This window comes from Myotis daubentonii, chromosome 7, assembly GCF_963259705.1.
Source record: "Myotis daubentonii chromosome 7, mMyoDau2.1, whole genome shotgun sequence".
NCBI classification, from domain to species: Eukaryota; Metazoa; Chordata; class Mammalia; order Chiroptera; family Vespertilionidae; genus Myotis; species Myotis daubentonii.
In genome coordinates this window covers 15,707,553-15,734,714 of record NC_081846.1, presented here as the reverse complement: position 1 = coordinate 15,734,714, position 27,162 = coordinate 15,707,553, and the positions used below count along the sequence as shown (strand labels likewise).

Here is a 27,162-nt window from a genome sequence, read left to right as displayed (position 1 = left end):
TCCAAGAAGCAAAATGGTAGCTGCGTGGACGAGTGCATGAGATGTCCATCAGATGTGTTTGGCAATATTTCAGAAGCAGGAATTGAAGGTAGGCTAACTTCATACAACTGAATATTTCCTTAAGAACCTAGCACCAATAGCTTTACTCCTTTTAGAGATTAATTTGAAAATGATGTTTTCTTAACATTCTCATGACTCACAGGACATCATCCTTTAAAAAAAAAAATCATGGACATTGACAATTCGGAGTTGAAAAGTGATTAAGAAATTTGAACTCTGAATTGAGGATAGTTTAGAAACCCTTTGACCAGCTTAAAGGTTTACCTTTTTTTGGCTGCACAAGAATGATATATACTGAAAATAAAATTTTTCATCTAATTAAGTCTGAAATTCTATTTTGATAAGAATGAAACACAGCCTAACCGGTTTGGCTCAGTGGATAGAGCGTCGGTCTGCGGACTCAAGGGTCCCAGGTTCGATTCCGGTCAAGGGCATGTACCCTGGTTGCGGGCACATCCCCAGTGGGGAGTGTGCAGGAGGTGGCTGATCAATGTTTCTCTCTTATCGATGTTTCTAACTCTCTATCCCTCTCCCTTCCTCTCTGTAAAAAAAATCAATAAAATATATTTTTAAAAAAATTTATAAAAAAAAGAATGAAACACAAACTAAGCAATAAGAAAGTATTGTGTAAGTGCTGAATGGGAGTATTTTTCCTTTCTATTGGTATGTAATGTTTCATCGCGTGAATGATGGCATCTTGGAGTCAATGAAATATGGAGAGCTGCTGAGCTGGAATGAGAACCTGAGCCTCTCTGACTGAAGCGTCCAACTCCCAACCAGAATGGTTTCCTACCTCACTGGATGGACACAGTACTGTACGGAGCCATCTTTGGGTAAACAATTCCGTAGGTTAGGCCCCAGACCAAATATTCTACAAGAAACCCTGAAACATGAAACAATCCCTGCTTTTCCATACCTTTCTTCTCCTCACCACCTGCGTCGGATTTGAGGGTGTGGCTACTACTGTGCAGGGAATCCTTTGAGTCTTCATTTTCATCCAGGACCCCGGCAAAGCTGATCTTCCTTTCGTATCTGTGTCGGTCCAACTCAGGATCCAGACGAAGCCTGCAGCTCTCCAGGTCCTGAAATGTCAGCGAGGAGCACATGAATGCTGGCAACTCCCGGCACTGCAGTGGTCTCCTGGCAAACCTCCCTTGGTTTTGAGTCGCATAGAATTGCCCTTAAACAGCCCCATTTACCTTTACCTAATGCAAACTGTAGACCGTCGCCATAATAATATTCATTGAGTTTAAAAAACAAAAACAAAAGACTTCCCTAACTCAGTTTTTCACTTTTTCTCACATGCCTCACCTTCCAAAAGCACAGACCTCATTCCAAATTTAGAACAAACTTACCTTCTAATTCTTTGTGCATGATTTTAACTAAAATTGGTATTTACCTGTTTATTAAGTAATTATGCATTGAGTATAAATGTGTTAGTACTGGGTGATAAAAAGAAGTGGTTCTTGTCCGAAAGAAAGTCAGAATCCCAAGGTAGAGAGTGAGGAGGCCAACAAGTGATGAATGCCAAGGCTGAGAGACAGAGGAGGAGCTTAGAAATCATGCTTGGAGGTCGTGGTTGGCAGAACAATGACCTTCCAGAGATGTTCGTGCCTTGGTCCAGTGGTTCTCAACCTTCCTCATGCTGCGGCCCTTTAATACAGTTCCTCATGTTGTGGTGACCCCCAATTTCATGGTTACAAATTGAACATAATTAAAGCATAGTGATTAATCACAAACACAATATGTAATTATATATGTGTTTTCCGATGGTCTTAGGCGACCCCCGTGAAAGGGTCATTCTACCCCCAAAGGGGTCGCGACCCACAGGTTGAGAACCGCTGCCTTAGCCCCGGAACCTGGTGAACATGTCACTTTACATTGCAACAGGGACTCTGCACATGTGATGAAGATGGAAGATTATCCTGGAAGAGGAAGGCTTAACCTGATCGCACAAATCTTTAAAAGTGGGGAGCTTTTCCAGGCTGTGGTCAGAGGAAGATTTGACTGTGGAAGAAGGGTGACAGAGATGTTAAATTGCTGGCTTTGAAGATGGGGAAGAGGCAATGAGCTAAGAATGTGTGGCCTCTGAAAGATGCAATGAGATCAAGGAAACAGACTCTTCCCTGGAGCCCCAGAAAGGCAGGCGTGTGGCCTTGCTAACACCTTGATTTTCATCTGGTTAGATCTGTGTAAAACTTCTGACCTCCAGAACTATAAGATTATATATTCAGCTATTTTAAACAACCGAAATTGTGGTAGTTTGTTATAGCAAAAATAAAAGCAAATACAGAAGTAATGCTGGAGTTAAGTTTGAGGATTAAGTAAAGTTAGTTCAGCAAAAAAGGAACCCCTTATACTGAGCTGTGCCTCGAAGGGAGAGAGAAATTCTGCCAGTGTATGATCCTGTTTTGTGCTTCTGGCCCTCATATGAGATTTCTTAAACCTGAATTTCCTTTACCCACTTATTTGCTGAGCTAACTTTATTTAATCCTCAAACTTAACTCCATTGGGAAATATTTTAATAGATCAACAATTTTACACACAGAATTCCTTTAAAAATATTTGTTTATTGTTCTCAAGTTTGGAAGTCAATATTTAGAGAACATTTTGATTATTATGCTCTTTAGATTATAAATCTTGTAAAAATGCTGCTTTTTCTTTTTTAAAGACATTATTTATTGGCATGGTTAATAAAAAGTGACTAAAATGCTACCAAGAAGAGTTATTTTTTGGGGGGGAAAAAGCACATTAAGTTGCATTTAGGGATTTATCTAGAAAAAAATTGTTAAGTTGGCAAAAAATACATTTTTAGCACATTTTAATACCTTTTGATACCATTTTTCCTTTTCCTTGAACTTTATTACCCACCAATGACGTAAGGGCCTCTGGGACTTCCTAACCCTATCTAAGAAATGTGTGGTTAACCAAATTAACTTTTATTTTCACTATTGTATTTAAGGTTCTTTTGCTTTCTCTCCCACATTTTGTATATAACTAAGACTTTGTCAAATAAATATTTTACAGTGAAATCTGTTTTAGGGTATTTCTATTAGACATTCTTTTCTTCTTGGTAGAAAGTTTATGTTCCTGATCTCCCATCCCCAAGCCTCAGAGTATTGAATATTTTTAGCTTTTAATGTTATTATTTTACTGTGTTATTCTTTTATTATTCTGTGTTATGGTAGCTATTTATTTTTACTGCTATTAAAAATGTTACTAAACTAATAAAACATTCCGAAGATCTACAAATACCCTTAAAGCAAATGTTTTGTTAAAACTTTAGAATATTTCATTTTGGTGACATTTATGCTTAGCCTGATAGATTCACTATTAATATAATTCCTTAAAAAATAATTTCAAGCATTTTCAGCATCTGTGTTGGTAAGATAGTTTTATGATACTCATTGCTTTTTCTATGGTAGGTTAGAACGTGACTTGAGGTGGTTTTTGTTTTTGTTTTTACCATCAACAATATTTAAATCAATTACGTATGAAAAAAAGCTTCTTTCTCAATTATCTTATCAAGGTCATATCCTCCCAAAATACATAAACCTACACTTGACAGTGAAAATCCCAATATAATGAATAAAAGATCTCTGAGACCTTGCTAAAGGCAATATAGCAGTGAAAACTTTCCTCTCATTGCCTGAATGACTGCAGGCTCTGTTTTAAATTAATTTCTTGGCATTTCCTACTGGCCTGCCAGTTATACAGTAATTTTTAAAAGATGTGACTGATTAAAAAATAAATTTGTTGTAATAATAAGGGTCATTAAACGATAGCTTTATAGAAATTGAAAGGAAAACAAAAACAATGGAATCAAACTTTAAGGTTCTCTTTTTAAATCCCAGGAGGTCAAAAGGTGTCCAATAAAAATCTGAAAACTTAAAAATAGATACACTGCTGCCCTAGCCAGTTTGGCTCAGTGGATAGAGTGTCGGCCTGTGGACTGAAGAGTCTTGGGTTCAATTTTGGTCAAGGGCACGTACCTCGGTTGCAGGCTCCTCCCCGGCCCAGGCCCACGCAGGAGGCAATCAATCAATGTGTTTCTCTAACAGTGATGTTTCTCTCTGTCTTTCCCTCTCCCTTACACTTTCTCTAAAATCAATGGGAAAATATCCTCAGGTAAGGATTTAAAAAAAAAATAGATAGATACACTACTGTGCTTTCATGAAGACCAGTGTAATCAGAATGTTGATAACACTGATAGATTCTTACAGACCAGATATTTTATCATACTGGATTTTAACCTACACATATATGTTAAATGGTGGTCTTGATTAGATTTTATAGAGTAGTTTTAATATAATAGTAAAGTTAATTCAGAAATTTAGTGGCCCAGGTTAATATAAAATTAAGGAAGAGCAGTAGAAAAACTGCTTTTTTCAATATCCAAATCATGTAGTTTCTCATTCCAAATGTGGGTTTGTTTCTCTTACAAACATACATTTTGCCCAGACATGTTTCCAACTTGAAAATATCCATTTTATGTTTTGGTGCGAGGAAACAGGCTTTGCAGCCATGGAAGACCAGAGAGAGAGGCACCACCCAGGCAGGAATCCCAGAGCAGAAATTCTTTTGGCCCCACCAGGATTAGGGAATGGCCTTGCTCATGCTGCATTGGTTGAAATATCGGGAGAGCTGGTAGATTATAAAATTCGCTTAAATGAAAGCACATAGACTGTTAGTGCAACGCTATTTCTGGTAGAGTAGTGTGAGCCTTGTGTAAAGGGAAGAAAAGAACTTGCCTAGTTCCTCAGCTCTGGCTGGATGACGTCTACCTTGAAAGAACCACTGGAGACTCAGTGCCTATTGGAGAACTAAGGGCCCAAAATGATCGGCTCTGAGGTGTGTCCTTGTCCCATACGCTCTCTCAAGACTCTAGCTCTTGCACAGTGTTTTTATTTTGTTAAACAAATCAGACCCTGATGGTGCAAGAGTGTGTGTGTGCCTGTGTGTTTTAGTATGTGTTTTTATATGTGTGTCTCTGTGTATATGTGTGTGTGTTTGTGTGTGTGTACATGTCTTTTTCTGCCCATCCATAAGAAATGCTGCAGGAATAAAATATATGTTTGGGAATGTTTAGATGCTAAATGCTAGAAGAAGTCTTTTTTTTAAAAAAACACATATTTTTATTGATTTCAGAGAGGAAGGGAGAGGGAGAGAGAGATAGAAACATCAATGATGAGAGAATCATTGATCAGCTGCCTCCTACACACCCCAAACTGGGGATTAAGCCCACAACCCAGGCATATTGATTCGTGACCTCCCAGTTCATAGGTCAACACTCAACTACTGAGCCACACTGGCCGGGTAAAGAAGTCTTTTTGCCCATCCTGTATAATAAAGAGCTAATATTCTAATTAGACCGAACAGCAGAACAACTGTCTGGATGACCTTCCGGACAAAGCTGGGGCTGTGAGGGCTGGCCGATGCAGCCAGGGCTGCGAGGGCCGAGTCCCTTGCATAAATTTCATGCATCAGGCCTCTAGTAATTTAAATAAGAAAATTCATTGGAAGCACACTTCTATGTGGATTTATGAGCAGTAGATATTAAAAAATGCTGGCCAGAAAACTTCTCATAGCTTGTGGTATAAAGGAACCTACACATACACATTCTTAGACATTGTAGCATTACTGTTAGTAATCAAACATTTTCCTAGTGGTGCTATCTTTTGTGATTTCAAGGTCAACTTGAGAGTTATTTTTTAATAGAGCAAACTTTATTTTTATATATGAAAATCTACAATGAGATACCACCTCACACCTGTTAGAGTAGCCATTATTAACAAGACAAGCAATAACAAGTGTTAGAGAGGTTGTGGGAAAAGAGAACCTTCATTTACTGCTGGTGGGAATGTAGACTGGTACAACCACTATGGAAAGCAGTCTGGTGATTCCTCAAAAAATTAAGAATAGAGCTACCATATGAGCCAGCAATCCCTCTCCTCAGAATATACCCGGAAAACTTGAAAGCATGTATTTGCAAAGATATATGCACCCCTTTGTTCATTGCAGCATTACTCACGGTGGTCAAGACATGGAAGCAACCAAAGTGTCCTACGATAGAGGGCTTGATAAGAAGATGTGGTACATATACACAATAGAATACTACTCAGCCATAAGAAAGGAGGAGGTAGCGCCATTTGCAATAACATGAATGGACCTTGAGAACATAATGCTAAGTGAAATAAGTCAGTTAGAAAAAGCTAAGAACCATATGATTTCATTCATATGTGGGAATCAAAACTGAAACTTAAGAACACAAACAGCACACCCCAAACTGGGGATTAAGCCCACAGCAGTATGGTGGTTGCCAGAAGGAAGAGGGTGGGGGGAGAAGGGGGTCTTCATATATGGTTACATGAGAAGATTTGACTTTGGGTGGTGGGCACATGGTGTAATATACAGATCTTGTAACATAGAAACCCACACTTGAAACCTATATGTTCATGTCGACCAATGTCACCCCAATAAATTTAATTTAAAAACAAAGAAAATCTCTTGGTTGAATTTTGAATTATATCATACATTTGGTCATCGGGCATTTGAAGAAAATGTGCATACTCAGAACCTGGTTACATGTCTTACTCTCTCCAAGTAGCCTGTTTGTTAACATGCATGCTTTTCTTACCACCAGAGGCTCAGTGCGTGGTCTGGGTAGGCAAGAAAAGGTCTCTCGCAGGAAGGTGGTGATCTCCAGCAGCAGCTGGCATGCTGCCATCTTCAAAGCAAAGGGGCAGCCGCATTTAGAGGGGTTCACAGTACCTGTGGAATGAGAGTTCTTTTATGAGTCAACAAACTAAAATACAGAGAGGCGTGATTTAATGGAAACAGCTACACATGTGTAAAATCAAATTGCATATGAGAACGTTACCTAAACATGTCCAAAATGAAAGTGCATATGAGAATGTTACCTATACATGTAAAATTTACCTATTCCCTTTACCACAATCTGTACATTAACAGAGCTCTCTCTTTTTCCAGCTTGTAGTTCTATAACAAGTGCCCAGTATTAAAATAGCAATCAAGAACTAAATTTCTCCTTACTGCCGCGTAGAGTAACAAAATGCAGCCTTTTGATGAAAACAGAAATGGGAAAGCAGTTTTGAAAGATTTTCATATCGCTATTCAATTAGATTTAGACTATATAAATGGCGGTGGAGTCGATTTGAAACTATAAAGGTCCTGCTGATTCATTTTATCAGAGACATCTCTCTTGATATTCTGAGGACAGTGAGGTTGTTTCAGTTCAGGGCCAGATATGTTTCTGTAGCATTGATAAGACATACTTGATCACCTCTCTCATCCAATTGATGCAAGTTAGCCTGTCATATTAAAGTATAGCTACACTACAAGTATGCAAATATCCTCCTTTGCTCCAAAGCATACTGATCTTTAAATGAGCAAAACATTGCATCCACCATAGTTCAAGTAATGGATTTTTCTCCAAAGGCAGATAATGTCCAAATTGGTACCATAGCGACTTTTTAAATTCTCAGGATTTAAAACTCTCAGATACATATCATCACAAATCAAGCAGAAATACATTGATTACTTAAAAAGAAGACCAAAGCTATGCAGAGTTCTGTCTCTCATAAAAGGAAGCAGTTATCACCCAGTCAGCATGGCTCAGTGGTTGAGCGTCAACCTATGAACCAGAAGGTCACGGTTCAATTCCCGATCAGGGCACATGCCCTGGTTATCTATTTTGAATGAATTAAATCATTGAGCAAGCAATATCATCGCATAGCAACATTGCTAAAAATACCTCTAAAATATTTCCCATGTAGTAGGCTTTCTTAATTGAATATAATATATACTTCATGGTATATACTGACAGTAGGAGGAAATTATGGTCTTTCTGAAAATAACTGGCTATTGTTTTCTCATGAAGACCAGTATTTTCTCTCCAAAGGTAGCATGTGGCTGGGGAATATTGCCTCTTTTAATGTTATTCATTTATTTATTTATTTATTTTAAGCAAAGCACCTTTCTTTTTAAAAAAATGTATTTTCATTGATTTGAGAGAGGAAGGGAGAGGGAGAGAGAGACAGAAACAGCAATGATGAGAAAGAACCACCGATTGGCCGCCTCCTTCACACCCCACACTAGGGATTGAGCCCACAAACCGGGCATGTGTCCCGACCTAGAATTAGACTGCTATATCCCAGTTCATGTCGATGCTCAACCACTGAGCCATGCTGGCCGGGCACAATGCCTCTTTTTAAAAATGTAAGGGACAAACTCCTTTAGAATTTCCAGACTGATATGTGTATGCACCATGATTATCTTTTAAATGCAGGATGAGCTATGTATTGATTTGAATGTTGAATGAAACCAGACATTCCAATCTATGTTTGATGGAGGCTACATGACTCTAGAAATTACCTGGATGTGCAATAGCTTTTTAAAAATAATTAAAGACTAGATATTTAGTATAAACTTATGGATCTGTCCTTTTACTTCTGAGTTTTCATCTAGATTCTTCTTGTCTGTCCTATACACAATGAGCTTGGTCTTAGTCCAAGGCCTCGCATAACTGTCATCTCAAATGTTCTGTTATAATGAACAAGGACTGAGTAATGCATAAGCTCACAGAAAAGCTAATATATCAGGTATAACATACTGGTAAATGGTACTTAGGTGGTCTCATGAAGATTCAAGGTTATTTTGGTCCATGAGGATATGTGCACCTGATGTTGCCTTGGCTCTTCTCTGTTCTGAATGACCCCTGAGAGACCCAGGGCAGTTTAGGGATGTCTTCTGGCAGGCCTTCAATAGGTTCTGTGATCACTGAATACTCCTAAAAGCCTTCTACAAATCAGACCCAATTCCATGAGTCATTCTAGGAGAGGCTAGACTACTATGAACTTAACGAAATCATTGGGGCAACTATCAATCACCATTAGACTGAAAGACTGAGGTCAGAATTTGGTGTTTTTTCAACAACTAAGTCAAGAAATTTTCTCTCATTTGATAAGGGCCGAGAAAGAGCAAAATGTCTTAAAATTATTTTTAAAAATCCTTGATACAAAAGTGAAAAAGAAGACAATATGTTTTTTATTATTATTCAGTTCTGTCTAATGTTACAGTCTAGCCATGACATATAGTCTTTATATTTCATGACTATAAGGGTGTAGTATGTTTGGCATCACTTAACGAGGGACAACCCTTAAAACATAATCAGGGAGTTTGAGTTTCAAACCACTAGGGAGGGTCAAGAGGAAGTGGCCTCATTGTCTTCAAATAATGATACTGGTTCCATGATCACATTGGAATTTTATGACCCATAAAAGGCAGTGGTGCACATACATACAAGCTCATATGGCATAGAACACATATATACACAAAATGGTTCTGGAGAGAGATGTACAGAACTCTTTGCCTCTATTTTTCTTTGATAGAACTCAATTTAATTTTAATACATCACTACAGTGTGGAAGATATTCATAGTTCTAATAATGTGAATCTTTTAATAATTCAATTTAATGTTAAATGCTGCATTATACTTTGATTAAAAATTACAATATGTTAGTGATCTGGAAAGTATGTCATGTTCAATTTTGTTTGGTATAACTTTTATTTTATTTTTTAATCTCCAAAAGCAATAATAAAATACAAAATCTGACCAAACTCCCCTTGGGACAGTAATATTCCACAGTTTAATTTTCTCAGAGAAGCCTAATACTAATCTTTGTGTTATAATATGAGTCAGAGACTACAAAGTGATGGAAGTTCCAGATGGCCTGCAACTCTCTGCCCCTGTCTATAGTCTCTTCTAGTCTCTTCTTTCTGGTTCCTGCCCTCTCCTCGGTGTGGCTTTATGCACATGCTTTACATCCATACACAGGGAATAGGGGGAAAGGCGCAGTGGGGAGACATGGGAAGGTGGTAAAAATATGGAAGAGGAAAGAGAAATATTAAGTGCTCCTAAAGCAGAGGTTCTTACAAGCAGGGGTTCTTGTAGTAAAGGGAGTCTCCTTACTGTCATCTAAAAAGTCTTCCTCCTCATCCTCCTTTCTCAGTCTCCTCTTGGTCTCCTCATCATAAATGAGACCCAGAAGATTGGCTGGGCTCTCACTCTCCCCATGGCACAGCTCATTCAATCGGATGCCAATCGCCTACCATGGAGGGGACAAAAGAAACAGCACAAAGTATATTAGACTGTAAAGTAGGCTCTCGCATACAGGGGACACAAACCACCAATGAGTGGGAAGCTCTTACAGCATAAGCCTCCGCGCTTTGCCATAGTGTTGTTACCGCCAGGTTTTCTGATGTGGAAACCCAGAGATGGAAGGCACTGATGCTATCTCCAAGGTCATTCAGACTAAATACTTGTAGGAACTAGGATGATACTTTGGTATACTCATAGAATTTTTCCCCCCATTTACTCAGTGAAAATATTTTCATTTACCTAAGGGTCATTTATTTTACAAAGGTGTATTGCAGTCTTTCGTGGAAGATTTTATTGCAGTAAAAATAAGAAGTCACCCTTCCTCAGAGTACTCCTGATCATGCTATTTTATGAGAATGTCATTGTCATGCTAATGAGTTTGGAGGTTGGCAAGAATTCTGGTACTGCGATTTTATTTTTATCTGCCATTATATAGGCACTGATTGTCTTTTTTATAGAATTTGTTCCCTCCTCCATGATACTCTGAATTAGTAAGAAATAGTAACTATTCTTTTGGTAGAGTACCCAACATCAATATTGGAAATATAACTTTTAATAACTCAGCACATGGGAAATGTGTTTTTTTAAATAAGGTATTAATGGAACTAATAATTAAGGAATTTTCCCTAAGAAGAGAAAAAGAAACTATCTCTATCTAATTTATTTTATATTCCAATTATACACCATATGCAACAGTGGAAGGAGCACAAGCACAGGAAGAAAAATTAGGGAAATAACTAAAATGAGCTTGGAGTCTGACAGGTGGATTACTCTGTGTACTGGTAAGACTAAAATGCCAGCTAAATCTTTCCCTTCTTCTTATAACATTCTTTTCAAACATTTAGAAAAGTTACTAAATTCTGGACATACAAGAAATTACACTCATTACTGGAAACTGACATATGAAGATATGTCCAGAATTCTTTAAGTAAAAATGCAAGCTGTTTGAGTGTCTTGACTATTGGGAAACAAAAAGGTCTCCTCAAACTCTAGAATTAAGTGAGGAATAAGAAAAACCTCATGAAAAGAAAGCAAGCCGTGTAAACAGATATCACAGGATCCTAAAATTTTAGCCACTAGCCTGGGATGTTTTAAGCTAAGAAAACAATAAAAACAAAAAAACCCACCTTAACAAAAATCTTTGTCCTGATGTTACTATTTTGGAGATCTCTCCAAAGGTGGGTGCATGCAACATGAGTCTAGAATGGAGCCAACAAGCTGAATAGTGAGGTCCAAAGGGGAAAGATTCCATATCAATCCTCCCAGGATGTGAAAATAAATGGTGTAAGTTAAACCCACAGCTCCCAAAAGTTAAAGGGTTGCTAAAAAATGAATTTCTTTGGGGTAATACTAAATGCCTTCATACAGAAGGATCGATGTTTGCGAATTGGAAGGTTAGACAGGTTGAAAGATTTGCCCAGGGTTACTTAGCAAGCTGTGAACTGGGATTCAAACATAAGACAGGGTGTTTGATTCAATGTCTTTTGCTCTTTCCCTCACCGAACTTACAGTCTATTGGCAAGCATGTCAAACTCATGGCCCGCGGGCCGCATGCGGCCCACCCAATATAACAGTGTGAGCAGTTGTTTATAATTATGAAGGGAAATTAAGTCTCCTGTCAGATCCAGAATTACTGACATTCACCTTGGGTCAGTTTTGAAAGTAATCACTGCGAACAAGACTTCCCCCGAAGTAGGAAAGATAGTAGCAGAGAAGAGATGCCAAGTGTCAGTAAGAAAACATTAATTTTATCATTGTTCTTGCTCTTTTTTTTTTATACTATACTTTTCTAAATAAACCTACGTTTCTATGAAAATTGAAGCTTTTTTTTGTGTGGTCCACATAAACTTAGACCTTATTTATTTGGCCTGTGTTAGCCTTTGAGTTTGACATGCTAGGTCTATTGGGGAGGTAATAACATACCAAAATAGCACATTAAGTAGTGAAAGACTTCATTACTTCAGAAGATGGAGAGCTTGGATTCAGTTCGGAGAATCATGGAAAGTCTCATTGCAATAGATTTGTGAAGAATTGGTGTTTTGGGGGATGGGGAAGGGAAAGAGCGGATAGTCCAGATAGAGAGTTCTAGAAGATCCATATTCAGGGAACTAAACTGATGTGTTCAGAGACTGACAAGTAAGCCACCTGGTTGAAGCACAGTTTTGTAAGAGGAAATAATGTGCAGGAACGCTGGAAAGGTAAGCTGGGCCCAGATCCTGCAGTTCTTGAAGCTGAACTTCATTTTACATTCTGAAGGATGATGAAAGGTAGTTTCTGAGTGGGGGAGAAACCTTAACAGTCGTTCGAGGGATACTGCCTTACTTGCCTAGAAATTCAAAGACAAACCATGTAGCCTGCTTTCAAAAATTAATGTAACCGCCCAGCCAGCATGGTTCAGTGGTTGAGTGTTGACCTATGGACCAGGAGGTCATGGTTCGATTCCCGGTCAGGACACATGCCTGAGTTATGGGCTCAATCCCTAGTGTGGGGTGTGCAGAAGGCAGCCAATCGTTGATTCTCTATCATCATTGATGTTTCTCTCTCTCTCTCCCCCCTTCTTCTTTGAATTCAATAGAAATAAAAAATAATTAATGTAACAACTTATTATTATCACACACCTCTTAGATGCAAAGGATTAAGATAAATATTCTTTAGAGTAGTTCATTTGCCTTCCTCATCCTTAATCTTGATATGATTTGCACAAAGGTTGTGGAGAGAACAGTGATGCCGGGCTAAGCAATTTGGGTTTCATCCCCAGAGAAAAGAAGGGCCACTGAAGCATTACAAGTGGGCAGGAAGCACCATCTGATTTGCATTTTCATCTAATCCCGCTGACAGCAGTTTGGAGAATGAATTGGAGGGGGCAAGTCTGGAGGCTGGCAGATAAGTATGCATGTTCTGCTTTTAGATGGGCTAAGCCTTAGGGAGGTCATTTTACTAGCAGTGTGTAGCACTTGGGGAGGAGACCAAACAGGAAAACGCTTTAGTCATCCAGCCTCAAGGGGCATCAGTGATGCGAAGGGGGTGGAATCGATAAGGGAAGGAGGTTTGGAACATGTTCACAGGCTGCCATTTTAGATGATGGTGGAATCGTTAATAAAAATAGAAATTTTAGGAGGGGTTGCCGACGGGGGTGTTCTTTTATGGGAAGAACAGCTTTATTTTGGTCAGATGAGTATTGAGAGGAACCCCAGCGTGCAGTTGGCAATACTGGCCTGGGATCTGAAGTGTTATGGATAGAGAAGTGTGTGCTGCTGCCACCGAGTTAACAATTAAAAACACAGGAATACATGTAACCCTGGGGGAAATTACACAGAAAGAAATTACAAGCTATCCTGGGAAAACACATCTATAGGCAGGAAGGAAGCAGAGGACCAGGGAAGGAGACAGAGGAGTAATAATGTCTAACTTCATAGATGTATTGGGAGCATTCAATGAATTAAGATTACTTTCCCCTAAACTGTTTAGTTCAGTGCCTGGCACATAGCAGATACTCAATGCATTGTCCCCCAGACAAACACACACACACAACGTCTTCACTTCACTCAAGCACCCTGATTTTTATGGAAGAAAATGAAAAGCTCACGTCTCCCCATTGGTAGAAGAGCTTGGCAGCGTTCCACTGCAGCTTCTGGTTCCGCTTGTTGCCCACGATGGGAGACCGGCCCCTGGACAGGCCTTTCTTGGTGATATTCACGTGGTGGCCTTTCATCCACTCGGGCCAGTTGCCACGGTTGCAGCGGTGAACGAATCGGGCGCATTCCAGGAACAGCGCTGCTCTGGCTACCACAGGGGCTTCCTGCGTGAATGGCCAATGTGGGATTAATGAGCGATAAGTTGACCTTAAGGGAAGTACTATGTACTCTTAGTTTATTTGAGTTTTTTATTTGGTTGAGCTGTATTTCCCAGGGTAGCATTAGCGAGGCCAACACATTAGTGGGAAATCTGGAAAATGAATCCCTGAAGGCACATTTGGATGTTGAAGAATTAGACACTTTAAGTAGGTTTCTGTTTATTTTTCCCCTTTTGCAGAATCTCAAGTAATTTCATGATTCTCTTTGCATATTTAGGAGGCGGCTGGGATTTGAATATGAAAGTGAAATACATTTTAATAAGGTTTTAAATATGCAGCTTTTTTAAACCTAACATTTTGACATGAAGCAAACAAGTATTCAATTTCTAGAACTAGTCTTATCTAATCAAGGGTGCCAGTAGTGATTTTGTTCCAGCAATCATCTATTGTCTATGACCATCCACACACTCCAGGAAAATACAACTGCTCTGAGCATGTTGGCTAGTAAGAAAAGGAAGTGCTTACTAGATTTTGTTGAGTTAGTCTCCCCCCCCCCCCGACTTTGTCATGAATAACAGACCAAAGTCTGTTTAAACTGGCATAGCTTTAATTGAAAATGCTTGATAAAGAGGAAATTATTTCATTGATAAATAAAAAACTGAGCATTTCAGAAAATTAAACATGTGGCTCCATCTTGTCATGTCAAGATGTGCCTGAAAAAAATAAAAGAACAACTTTCAGTTGCTACCCAGAAACTGGTAAGGATCAGATATCGACTGATCTCTTAACAGGCTAAAAAAGAAATTTTAATAAGGGAAGGAGTGTTACATTTGTCATAGAAGGTCAACAGGTCACAGAAATATACACTTCAACAATGAATGCATACTTTGACTTGGGCCAGTTAAAAAAACAGCACAGTATTAGCCATCACCTCAGAGTTACCTAATAACCATAGGCTGCTTAGTAACCACAGGCTTTAAAATGGAAACTTTTTTCTTCATTTCAAGCAATAGTGTTATTATACATTGATCCATAATGTTAAAATAAGGGCTAATATTATTGAAAGTATCAGTTACGTGCTAATTAATTTTTGTGTATTGTAATTCTTAATTATTATAACTCTTTATGACCTAGAAATAATATTCTCATTTTTTAAAATATGGTATGATTTTGCCATTATCATATAGCCGAGAAGGGACAGACGGAAGATTCAACCCCAGGTCCCCCTGGTGCCCAGGTCTATGCTAGTTCCCCTTTGGTATCTACATTGTCTTAATTTAAAGTCATATGAATCTTGGTAAAAGATGGTTTCTAGAATGCATGTAGAAAGTCATTGCTTAAAAGTGGGACATTAATGGCAAGTAATGTTATTGTCTAAAACACAAATACATGATCACATCATTTCCCATTTAAAATCTATTACCAACTCCCCCTACCTCAATCATAAAATAAAAATGATACCCAATCTTTGACATTTGGTTCCTCTCTCCTATCCCTATCTCAAGTTCTCTGTTGTCCAATTACATCAGACTGGTAAGTCCCCAAATATGACATCTCATACCTTTCCATTTGTTGTTCCCATGGCTCACAGAACCTTTAAACCCCTTTTCCGTCTGGCAAATTTCTACTTTTAAGATTCAATTTAGTTACCTCCTCTAAGAAGTCTTCCTTCATACCATCCCCCATTAGGCTACTTCATACCTTGGCTGGTTACTTCATACTTTTGAGTACGATAGTATCCAAACACATGGGATGACTCAAGTAAGTTCGCCCATTAAGTATTTTCTCATTGTCTACAACTTTAATGAAGCCATCAAGAAGAATTCCAATAAGAAATATATTTCTAAACAAACTTAATTTTACCGAGCATAGGATGAAGTACCAGGACACGCAAAGTAAACCCAAGTGAAAAGGCAGAATACAAGATGAGCACTAATGGTGAGAATCCATCGTCAACTGTGTTGTTGCCAAGACTTGGTAGCAGATCACAGACTTGAGATTGCCAAGGGTCAAATGACTTTCTGCATCAAACCTTATCAACATTGTGCCGCCATAATATACAGACTGAACATCTACACTCTTTTCCTGTATTAAATATGTCTTCTATTAAAGATCTCAGATATGCTCCTCTGTCTCTGGAAAAGGCTGGAACATGTGTCTCTAAAAATGAATGCCAGTCTGTAGGGCAAGGCGAGTGGTGCAATTTCTTCTCAGCCTGACACATTTTGACACGTTCCCAATAAGAAGCAGTGGGATTCATTGTTTAGTGCCAGGAAGATAGAAACAACACTACTAGAAAGAGCATATGCTATGAACCCTGTCTCTTCAGGATCAGCGAGGGAGAAATTTAGCCTAACTCAAATGTATTGGGCAGAGGATCCTTTAATTGCCTTAACTGTTAGATGGCCTGAGAGGTTAACAATAAATCAATAAACAACCCGAATCGTGCTGCATGAGGCTTCCTATATGCCTTGGCTTGCCTTGTTTAGAAAAAATTTGGTTTTATTTGCTTAGGAAAGTCAAGGTGTTTTGAAAAGCAATTTCAATCTCTGCTCTCAAAAACTTATGATAAAATGTAGATATTATCAGTTATCAGCCCTAGGAAATCCTAATCTATGTTTGTGAACGGAATTGATAACAATATGAAAACAATTCCCATTAACTCTACAGCTCAACATTAAGGGGAGGGTTGGTTTTTATCTGATGAATTTGATCCATGTAAGTTACCAAACCCAGCAAAACATTTGGAAATATCCCTGTCTGCTTTAGGGGATGATGACACAGAGTAATTCAGATATTGCCTATTATTATAATCCTCACGAGCCTGGTGGATGCAAACAGGATTGGGACTCGTACTGTCAAGATGGCAGTAAGAAATATCCATTTCTCAGGTACTGTGGTGTGCATATTACTATACAGACAACTGAGGGAGATGTTGAGGTACAAAGCTAAGGACTTCAATGCGCATCCTTGCAGAAGATGCTTAGAGACAAGCACTAACTTCACAGGATGTGTAGAAAATATTCAAGGCACTCTAGTGTGGGTGTGGCTGTGGGGAATTATTATTCTTGTATCTTTCAAAGTGTAGCTCAGAAAGAATGAAGTTTAAAAGCAGGGTTACGGAATACCATGGACAAAGGATTCTTCCTGGACATAAAGGGAAGTCACATTTTTTTCTTCTCTGATGGAGCTTACCTCTTATGGCTCAGTGCAATCTGAAGAAGCAGCAAAAAATGGAGGCATGACAGAATGGATAGGGATGGATTCACATCACAGAGACAAACAGCACAAATGGAGAAAAATGAATCGGAAGAATGCTGCATGGCTGAAAAGAACCACAGAGTATCAGAGGCATAGTTACGCGTGAACATCCAAACATTAGACACCACAGAGAATTTTGCTGATGATCCTGAAAGAAAACTAGGCATAGTTCACTGTCTTCTTTCTTATTAGCATCTCTGTCAGACCGCCTTGTTACATCCCACTATGCCATAGGCCGGCTTCTACCCATTCCATCACAACTTCATAGGTCCCAGGCAAGCAAGAATCAATTTTAACTGGGATGACAAAATATTAGGCAGAACCATATGGAATGTCTAAGATTGAAGGTCAAACATCATCAAATGCTGCCCTAGCCAGTTTGGCTCTGTGGATAGAGCGTTGGCCTGCGGACCGTAGGGGCCCGGGTTCAATTCCAGTCAAGGGCATGTACCTCAGTTGCAGGCTCCTCGCAGGCCCTGGTTGGGGCTCCTGCTGGAGGCAACCAATTGATACATTTCTCTCACATCCATATTTCTCTCTGTCTTTCCCTCTCTCTTCTACTCTCTCTAAAAAGTAATGGAAAAACATCCTCAGGTGAGGATTAAAAACAAAAAGTCGTCAAATACTGACAATTTCAGGTGATTCAATCTTATATAAGATGTTCCTGCAAGGACGAGAGAGTAGTCTAGTTAAAACAAAATGTAGTGTCATTATGCACCTTGGATTTCTCGAACAGTCCACAACTAGAAAACTTCCAGTGCCAGGCTACTTTCCCTTGACTTTGTCACTTTTTCCCCTGCATTTTATAAGCTCATTATGCATATTGAATGCTTCCTTTATGAAAGTGAAGCAGAGAATTGGAATACTAATTCAAACAGCTGCGCTTTATTTTGCCTGGGGACCTATAAAATACTGTTACCACGAGCCGATGGTTAACTGAAGATTATAATTGCATCCATTTCTTTCCCTGGAGGACTCTATCTAAACTTAATATGTGAGGAGAAATCCTGACCGATCCTGAGAACTTATAGAACAACACTGAACAGGAACTAACTTTTCAAAGAATGAATATTTTATGTTGGCCCCTGGAGAATTACATAATTTTTTTCTTATTGCCCTACCAAAATATATAAAGCTCTTGCTGGTGCAGGATACCTATTTATTGAAAACCGGTGGGAATAAGCAGTTGTTGCCAGTTGCTCTGTGCATTGGAACAGAGTTGGCTGGAGGCATGTGCTTGAGAGCCAGTGTTGATGACTGTATTGAGTTCTCTGCCTGGCTGAGATCTTTAACTGACAGGCCGCCCCTGCTCTGCCATTTCTACAGTAGCCCCGGGCACCTGAGATGATTCCGTTGTCAGGCTACCGGCAGATATTACTATTCAGTACACAGTCTGGATGGCTGGTCATTTTAACACTTATTCAGATCATGCAAATATTTTGGGTAAGTATTTTCAAAACCAAGTGAGGACTTCTGTTTTGGACAATATGATGGATTAGGTGTGAAGACAAACTTCTGATTTAGACACTTAAAATACTGGATAAAATATCCAAAAAAAGTTCTTCATTTTATTTTTGCTTCAGTTTTTAATGTGAGATATTAGACCAGTGATGAGTAGAAATGATAAGAAGGTAGAATTCTGGCATGGAGGTGGGGGGAAGGGGTGTGAGCTAGTGTAGGAATATTTACTGCAAGGGTTTCTGAGAGACCAGAGCGTGGGTTTTCAATGGGCCACAAGTTAGATGTCTGTGCCCAAGTGTAATGGGAGGTGAGGTAATATAGTCCTACTAAAGCCAAGATCCCTACCCTCACTGGATGAATGAGAATAAGATTTGTTCCACAGAAGTAGGCTTATCTGGCTACCATTGGCTCTGTGTAGGTGGGGGGGGGGGGAGAGAAAGAGAGAGAGAGAGAGAGAGAGAGAGAGAGAGAGAGAGAGAGAGAGAGAGAGAGAAGGAAATCTTATAGAACTCCTAGTTAAAATCCTATATTCTCATATAAGTTTGGACTAGAATGGGCATTATTTCCATGCTCCTTGCCTTAAAAAATATAGTTTAAAAAATGATCTGAAGTTGGTGATGTTTCTAGGTGCTTGAGGAAAGAAAACAAAAATCCTCTCTGGAGGAATACTTTATACCAGTACTTCTCAAGTCTTCAAACGTGAGAATGCAAAAGGGTCACTTTGGAATATGGATAGAATACATTCTCTGGCCCTAGCCCAGTGATGGCGAACCTTTTGAGCTCGGCGTGTCAGCATTTTGAAAAACCCTAACTTAACTCTGGTGCCGTGTCACATATAGAAATTTTTTGATCTTTGCAACCATAGTAAAACAAAGACTTATATTTTTGATATTTATTTTATATATTTAAATGCCATTTAACAAAGAAAAATCAACCAAAAAAATGAGTTTGAGTGTCACCTCTGACACGCGTGTCATAGGTTCGCCATCACTGCCCTAGCCGCAGATATTCTAATCTGTAGATCTGTGGCAGGGCTTGAAATTTTGCATTTCTAACGCTCACAGATGATGCTGATATTGCTGGTCCACTGAGTAACACTACTTTTAACACAGAATCCTCACAGGTCAAGTTCTAAGGAGCTACGCTTACATTAAAAATACACATAAAAACCCAACATGAGTAAGAGTCAGATGAAACAGCAAAGTGTAGAATCGAATCCATAAACACTGAAGTTATTGGCATCATAATGGATCAAATACATTTAAAGATTAATGTGGGTATCGAAAGTATAGCAATAAATTAGATTATCAAAGTTGACCAGGCAATTTAAAATGAAAATCAAATAGAACTTTTACAAATAAAAAATGTAGTACTTAAAATTTAAAACTCAATGAATAGATTAAAACGCTGACTAGATCATGTTTTTCCAACTTTAGCACTGTGGACCATTTGGGCCAGATAATTCTTTCTTTGTGAGAGATACATTGTTTTATGGGATGTTAATCAGCATCTTTTGTATCTACTCATTAGATGCCAGTAGCAATCTCCAGGCTATGCCAAATAAAAATTCCCCCAGACATTGCCAAATGTCACCTGGTGGGCAAAATTACCCCTGGTTAAAAACCATGGGATTAGACACAATTGAAAAAATGAGAAAAAATAGAAGAGTTATGTCAGAAAATTACCAAAGCTACAGCATAGAAAGAGAAGAAAAATAAAAAATATGAGCAGTTGTCAAAAACAGATGATAAAGTGAGGAAATCTATCACCCATATTTTCTATTTATGGAAGTAAAAATTAGAGAAAATGTGAAGAAAACAATCTTTAAAGAAATAATAGTTGAAAAAAATTTAGAATAGATGTAGTATGCCAATTACTTTATTCAGGGGCTTAATGGACCTCAAATAAGAAAAATAAACTAGAAATATTTATTGAAATAGCAAAATATTAATAATAAAGAGAAGATATTGAAAGCAACTAAAGTGGGAGAGGGAGGGCTGGATTACCCACAAAGGGAGGTAATTAAACCAGAGGACAATGTGATAATGTCTTTGAAGTACAGGAAGAAAATGTTTGCCTATAATTATAATTTCAGCAAAAGTATCTTTTAAGAATGAGACCAAAATAAAGGCCTGTTCAAATAAAACTGAAACTGAGAGAGCTACTTACTGCAGATTGGTCATCACTAAGGAAACTTCAAAAAGTTCAGGAGGAGACAGATGTTAGAAGGAATGTCTGAGATAAAGGGTGAAATAGTGAGCAAAGAATCTGCTAAGATTTGGGGTAAATTTAAAAATAATTTCCCTAAAAATCAATAAAATGTTTACTTTGTCGATGTTAAAACAGAAATAAGATAGAAATGAATTGCATAACAGTTGGGGTTTAAACCATCTACAGTCTTTTACGTTTTGAGAGAAGAGCAAAGAATTCATTAATTTTAGAGGTAGGGATATGTCATCAGGGAAGGAAATACAGGGGACTTTAAAGAAACAGGAAATGTCCTATTCTTTAAGGCAGGTGGTGTATATGTGACATTTAATTTTTTTCTTTAAACTCTACATATTTATTATAATATGCTTTTTATGCTACATTTCATGGTTATAATATTTTTTAAAAATTCAATAATATAGGAGTATAACTAGTTAAATGAATAATTTAATATTTTAGTTTGGTTATTACTGAATTACTTCAACTTTGCATATGATTCACATAAGAACACAATATGCCCTAGCCAGTTTGGCTCAGTGGATCGAGTGTTGGCCTGCAGGCTGAAGGGTCCCAGGTTCGATTCCAGTCAAGGGCACATTGCAGGCTCAATCCCTGGCCCTGGTCAGGCATGTGCAGGAAACAACCAATTGATGTGTCATTCTCACATTGATGTTTCTATCTCTCGCTGTCTCTCCCCCTCCCTTCCACTGTCTCTAAAAATCAATAGAAAAATATCCTCAGGTGAAGGATTAACAAAAATTAAAATAAAATTTTTTTAAATGAACACATTATATGGCTTTGACAGTTCCTCTTATGAGTATATTCCTATTTCATTGAAAGGAGTTAACTTGTACTGGTCACCAACTAGTCTTGTGATGTTAAGTTCCAATGTGAATAAATTTGGTGTAGGGAGCCTGAAAGTGTGGCCATGCCTATAGTAACAAATGCCTCATTTTCCTTGGAGAGCTCCAGTCTATGTCTGTTTAACTGGTACAGTTGTTGATAGCACTCCCCTTCCCTCTCAAAAGTGTCCCAGTTTGGATAAAAATTATATAATCTTTCCTCCTAAAGCTATCTACTTAGAAAGTTATATAATTTAACATGGACTAGGTTTTCTCCATCCCACAAGCTAGGGAGAATTCTGTGATCTTACTGACTTTTATTTCCCATTGACTTTCTTATATTCATGAAATTGTTCCTAAACCAAACTGATATTATTATTATTATTAGTGTTATTCATGCTAATAAATTACCAATACAAATAGAAATATATATGTACATTTTATATATTAAACTGGATTAAAAAAGGGACAGTATATTGACCTAAAATATATAGAAAACAGACATAAATACCTTTTGTTTGAACTGTTTTTTTGTGTGTGCTTGTAGATTATATAAGCCTAAAGATGAAATTAGTGCTTTCTAAAACATATTTTAACAATGCCTCATAGTTCCATCTATTACATTTATACTAAACAGTATGAGAAAGAGCTGTTCTAAACTTAAAATCAAATCAATTATCCCTAAGTTTAATTGTCATAACAATAATGACAAGAGGGTTGTTTAAAACAAAAAACCTGCATATCAGCAAGACTTTGAACAGTGACATTTCTAGTATTTCTTTCATTTAATAATCCTTTTTGATTTTGAAGAAAATTGCAAACTTGAGAATTAACAGTTAAGTTTATGACTAAGCCAACAAAACAATGAAAACTTGTGAAATAAATATTATGTCATAATGCAAAAACTGTGTTTAAGCTGCACTTGAAATATAACTGCAACATCCAACAAAAGCAGACAATAAAAGGGATGGAGGAAAGTGTTGAAGTAAAATATGATAATGAACTGAACACATCCATTTTTTTCCATCCTCTCCCAAATCCTATCTTATGAAATGGCAGAATCTATGTTTATATCTGTATTGATATCTATATCTGCCTCTACATCTGCATTGTATCTATCTGTCATCTATCTATCTTCCATGTATCCATCTGGGTCATTTAGATCTACATATATATCTCTATTTCAATATGCATATTTCCATCTACTAGGTAGCTTTATAGGTACTTATATCTATATTTATACATATAAGTGTATATGACTAAAACCATGAATACATTGAAAATCACATTTTAAAAGGAAGCCCATGAGATCAGATATTAAGCGTAGCCAAATACAGAGGAGACAATAGTTAAAAATACAGTTAGCAGAAGACATGCATGAAGGAACGCCTAACCCGGATCAAGGAGTACGAACAACTGTACCAATGACAGTAAACACAGAATACGACTTTAATTCAAGCACACAGCGCATGCAGCTACATTTCCCTTCCTTTTAGTCCCCTTCTCAGATTTCACAAGTGACTTCAATGCTTTCACTTTTTTATACTTGAGAAACGAAATTTAAGTGTGTCCTTGTCTAGGCCCATTTCCTGGCTCTGTCCTTTCCTCTTACATAAAGAAATGAGATAATTAAAGCGAAGGCGCCTTATAAACTTTCAAGTATAATAAAAATGTTACTTTTGTCATTTTCTACAACATTTGCCCCCATTGCTGCCACCAAGAGCACTACAACCATGACTACCATAATCACCATCATCACTAACCCATTTAGCCAACCAACCTGCTCTACCTGGCTTCTCTCTGTGTCTGATAATGAAAACCACTGGACTCCTTCAAATGTTCACTGATTCTGACCTCTGGAATTCTGACTTTTGACCTCTGCATACTCCTTGGGCTTGACCTGGAATCAGAGATTCTCAGATATGCAAGGAACTTATTAATGACTCACTTCCTGAGCCCCCTGTACACTGGCCTCCTCACCAGTCTGGTGACAAAGAGCTCATCACTACTCGATACAGCTACTTTGGCATCTATGATGATCAGAAAACGTCTCTTTACTTTGAGGCTCAAAAGACATTGCTTATAAACATCAAGCTCCTTTTATTTTATTCCTTACCATGAGATTTATAATATTTAGAAGGTCTAGCAGGGCCAAAGTAGGTTCCACAGGAAAGTTAAAAAGGAGACTCTAATGGGTTGGTTTTATTTGGGGGAAGTAAAATAAATGTTAAGTTTTCTATGAGATTCAACCTAACTTAATGGTAAGAGTCAAACTACAGCCAGGAATAGAGTGTACCTGCACTTGGAAACCCCTGTCTTCTCTCCTTGGAAACTCTAAGCATTATGGCAATTGGAAATAACAGATATAAGAACATTTGATGAGAGGGAATGAAATTTCAGCATCCAAGAGACTTGATTATCAAAGTATTCATCAATATTCTTTTTAAAATAATCTCTGTTCTGAAACTAAGTAATAATTGATTCTGTTGGGTTTATTTTTCAAATCCTCAAATGTGTTGCTCTCTTTGTGACCAGCCTCGCATTTCTCCCACGCTAACATTTCATACATAAATCCTAAAGCTTTCCACAGAGGAAGCAATTATCTCTTCAGTTTCTTTATCATCAATAAATGTTAATAAAAGCATTCCAATTACTTGACTAAAGAGTCTCATTTTTTCAGTGATAATGCATTAATTAAGATTGAGTTCTTAACATTTTTGGCTACAAGAATAGCTTTGAGGGGGAGTCCAGGAACCTTCTGATATTGTATGCTAAATTTTGTCTATAACTTAACTTCTCTTGGGAAGCTTTCCATAGCTTTCATTCAATTCTAAAAAACAAACAAAAAAAAATCTACATCCCCAAAATGTTTAAAATGACAGCTTTAGAGGGTGAATATGTGGTGTGAATTTTTAAAGTTGAAAATCTACCTTTTCCTAGTATAAATTCTTCATTGGTAGCCATGTCATAAGAAAACTCTTTTGAAGGTTCAAATGCTTCTGGATCATTAAAGGCCATTCACAACTTTTTTTTTTATTACAGTGATCATATACATGTAAGTATATTTTTAATGAATCAAGAGAGACTCATTCTGATTCATTTAAGTAAATTTTTAACAGAGAAAGCATATGATATTGCTGGAAGAGCCCTGAAGAGAATCAGGAAACAGGCTGATAGTTTCAGCACTGGCTGGCATATGTGACCTTGAGCAAAGTCATCTCAGCTCTTGGGGTTTTTATTCTCTCAAGTGAAAAAATGTGTGAATAAAAAGAGCTATTCAATAAATTAATTGAATGATAAATATCGATGTGGAGATTTTAGCTCAGGACCTCAGAAAGTGTGGGGCCTAGACCTTTCCAATGAGTGAAGGACAATCTGTTATCTCTGTCATTAGTTACTTACTGCACTGATAGTTGTCCAAATGTTATTGATTACCCCATCGTTTTCCAATTTGTATGGCCAGCTGTGCCTATATATTTCTCTCAACTTTTCCTCAGTATGTTGAAAAGACATGATTTATTATTATTCTTCTTAATCTTAAAGGGCAGTTGCTGAAGAAATTTGATGGCTTATTCCTTTAAAAACTTCCACAGTGGCTGTGACTTTAGGATTGAGACAGAGACACAACACTACCTTTGGAACACCTCAAGCTCAAACCACCTGTGAAGTGCTAATGCACAACTGTTATTGTTGTTGTGTATTTAGCAGCTGTTCAACTAGCTCCAGTCATTTTACTTTCTTAATCACTTTTAAACTATCAGGCAAAAAATATAAAGCATTTATTATTTTGCATGTTTAAAACTAAGTTCCTATGGTGATCTCATATAATATTTAAATGAGAGAGTGAACATGAGGGAGTAGAAAATATAGGGTCTGTGAAGACAGACCCAGGTTCCAGATCTGCCTCTACCCCTTGCTGCCGGGAGCCGGTCCATCCTTGCTGTTTCAAGGGACCTGGCATATATGGCATACGTTTCTTAATATGTTTGCTCACCTTCTTGGCGCTGTGTTTTAACCAAAGTCACCTCTCCGAGAAAGGTTGAATCCCCAGGTAGGGATTTTCCCCTGAAGTTAGGGAGGGAATAAAACCCCTCAACTAAGTGCCAGGCGGGTAATTAATCCCTTTAACTACGAACAATCATGCTTAAACTACATAATCTTTTCTCCCTGGAATGGAGATAAGAAACGCCCTAACCTTTGTAATAGAGATTGATAGGATTGAATCAACTGGTATAAATACAGTTGTAACAAGACAGAAAGACTCAGAACTCAGGAGACAGAATTCAGAAGACAGAACCTACACGGAGCCTAGAGACAGAAGAACTTCGCTGGCGAGAGCATGCCAGAGGATCCTGGACCGGGACTGGCCTCGGAGCCTAGAGACAGAGCCTAGCGGGAGAACATGGCAAGGGATCCTGGACTGAACCTGACTGCAGAGGTTGGCAAGAGAGCCTGACTAGAACCTGGCTACTGAACCTGGCTAGAGGAACCTGGCTATGATGATCACCCGAAGGCTGCCTCTGTGTCATTCCTTCTTCGCCGACTCCGTCCACACCTTTGGGGACCCCTGGACCTGCTGGGGCTGGACCCCGGCACCTTGCTAGCTTTGTAGCCCTCGCCTGTTACTTGGTCTTTCTGAGCTCCTAGTTTTTTCCCTTTGGAAACAGAGTAGGCACACAATAAATGCTAACCATTTGTTTATCAACTTTAGAATGCTGACCACTAGGATGCCTGGGAAATAGGTCACTAAACAAATATAATCTTCATAAGAAAAGGTGGAAAGCAAGTGAAGCTCTCCTTTGAATTTTGTTCTGTTATCATTAACAGCTACCAACAGATCTGGCAACACATAGGAAGCTCTCAATAGACATTGGTTGAGTCAATTAATTATTATATGGTGAGTAGCTTATAAGCCACACTGACTCCAGGCTTTTTAATTCCACTACCCAAGTCATTTGATATAATGGGTATGTTAAGACCTGCCCCTGCTTTGTGACTACTTTCTGTCCAAAATTACTCCATTGATGGAGGGGCCAACGAGTGTTCCACTCACCATTATTGCTCTGTCACTATCACCTGTTATTCTAAGACTTCCTTCTGTTCCCAATCAAATCCTGCTGCTTCCCCTGCTACCAACTCCACGTAGTGGCGTCTGGTATTTTATACCCAGTCATCACTTTCTAATCATTGCAGCTCAGATAGTTGCAAAATAGGAATTAATGGACATTGTAATGAGCCTTTCTTAACTCTAAGTAAAATGGGGCATACCTTATTAGCTATTGGTTTTTCTGCTGAACTGTTTGTTCATGTACCCACCTGTTTTATAAACATTCAATTGTTTATATATTTTTTTATTA

General features: G+C 38.1%; 1 protein-coding gene across 4 annotated transcripts in view; it reads right to left on the bottom strand.

The window, feature by feature from the left end:
• The window catches only part of UNC80 (unc-80 homolog, NALCN channel complex subunit), a 172,525-nt gene that overhangs the window by 83,541 nt on the left and 61,822 nt on the right, over nt 1-27,162 (bottom strand). For all 4 annotated transcript variants that reach the window (XM_059703001.1, XM_059703002.1, XM_059703000.1 and 1 more), the window contains exons 23-26: nt 13,827-14,039; nt 10,052-10,187; nt 6,698-6,831; nt 977-1,142 (exon numbers count right to left, since the gene is read on the bottom strand). In XM_059703001.1, coding sequence (XP_059558984.1) covers nt 977-1,142; nt 6,698-6,831; nt 10,052-10,187; nt 13,827-14,039 — 649 coding nt within the window. The remainder of the gene's footprint in view (nt 1-976; nt 1,143-6,697; nt 6,832-10,051; nt 10,188-13,826; nt 14,040-27,162) is intronic.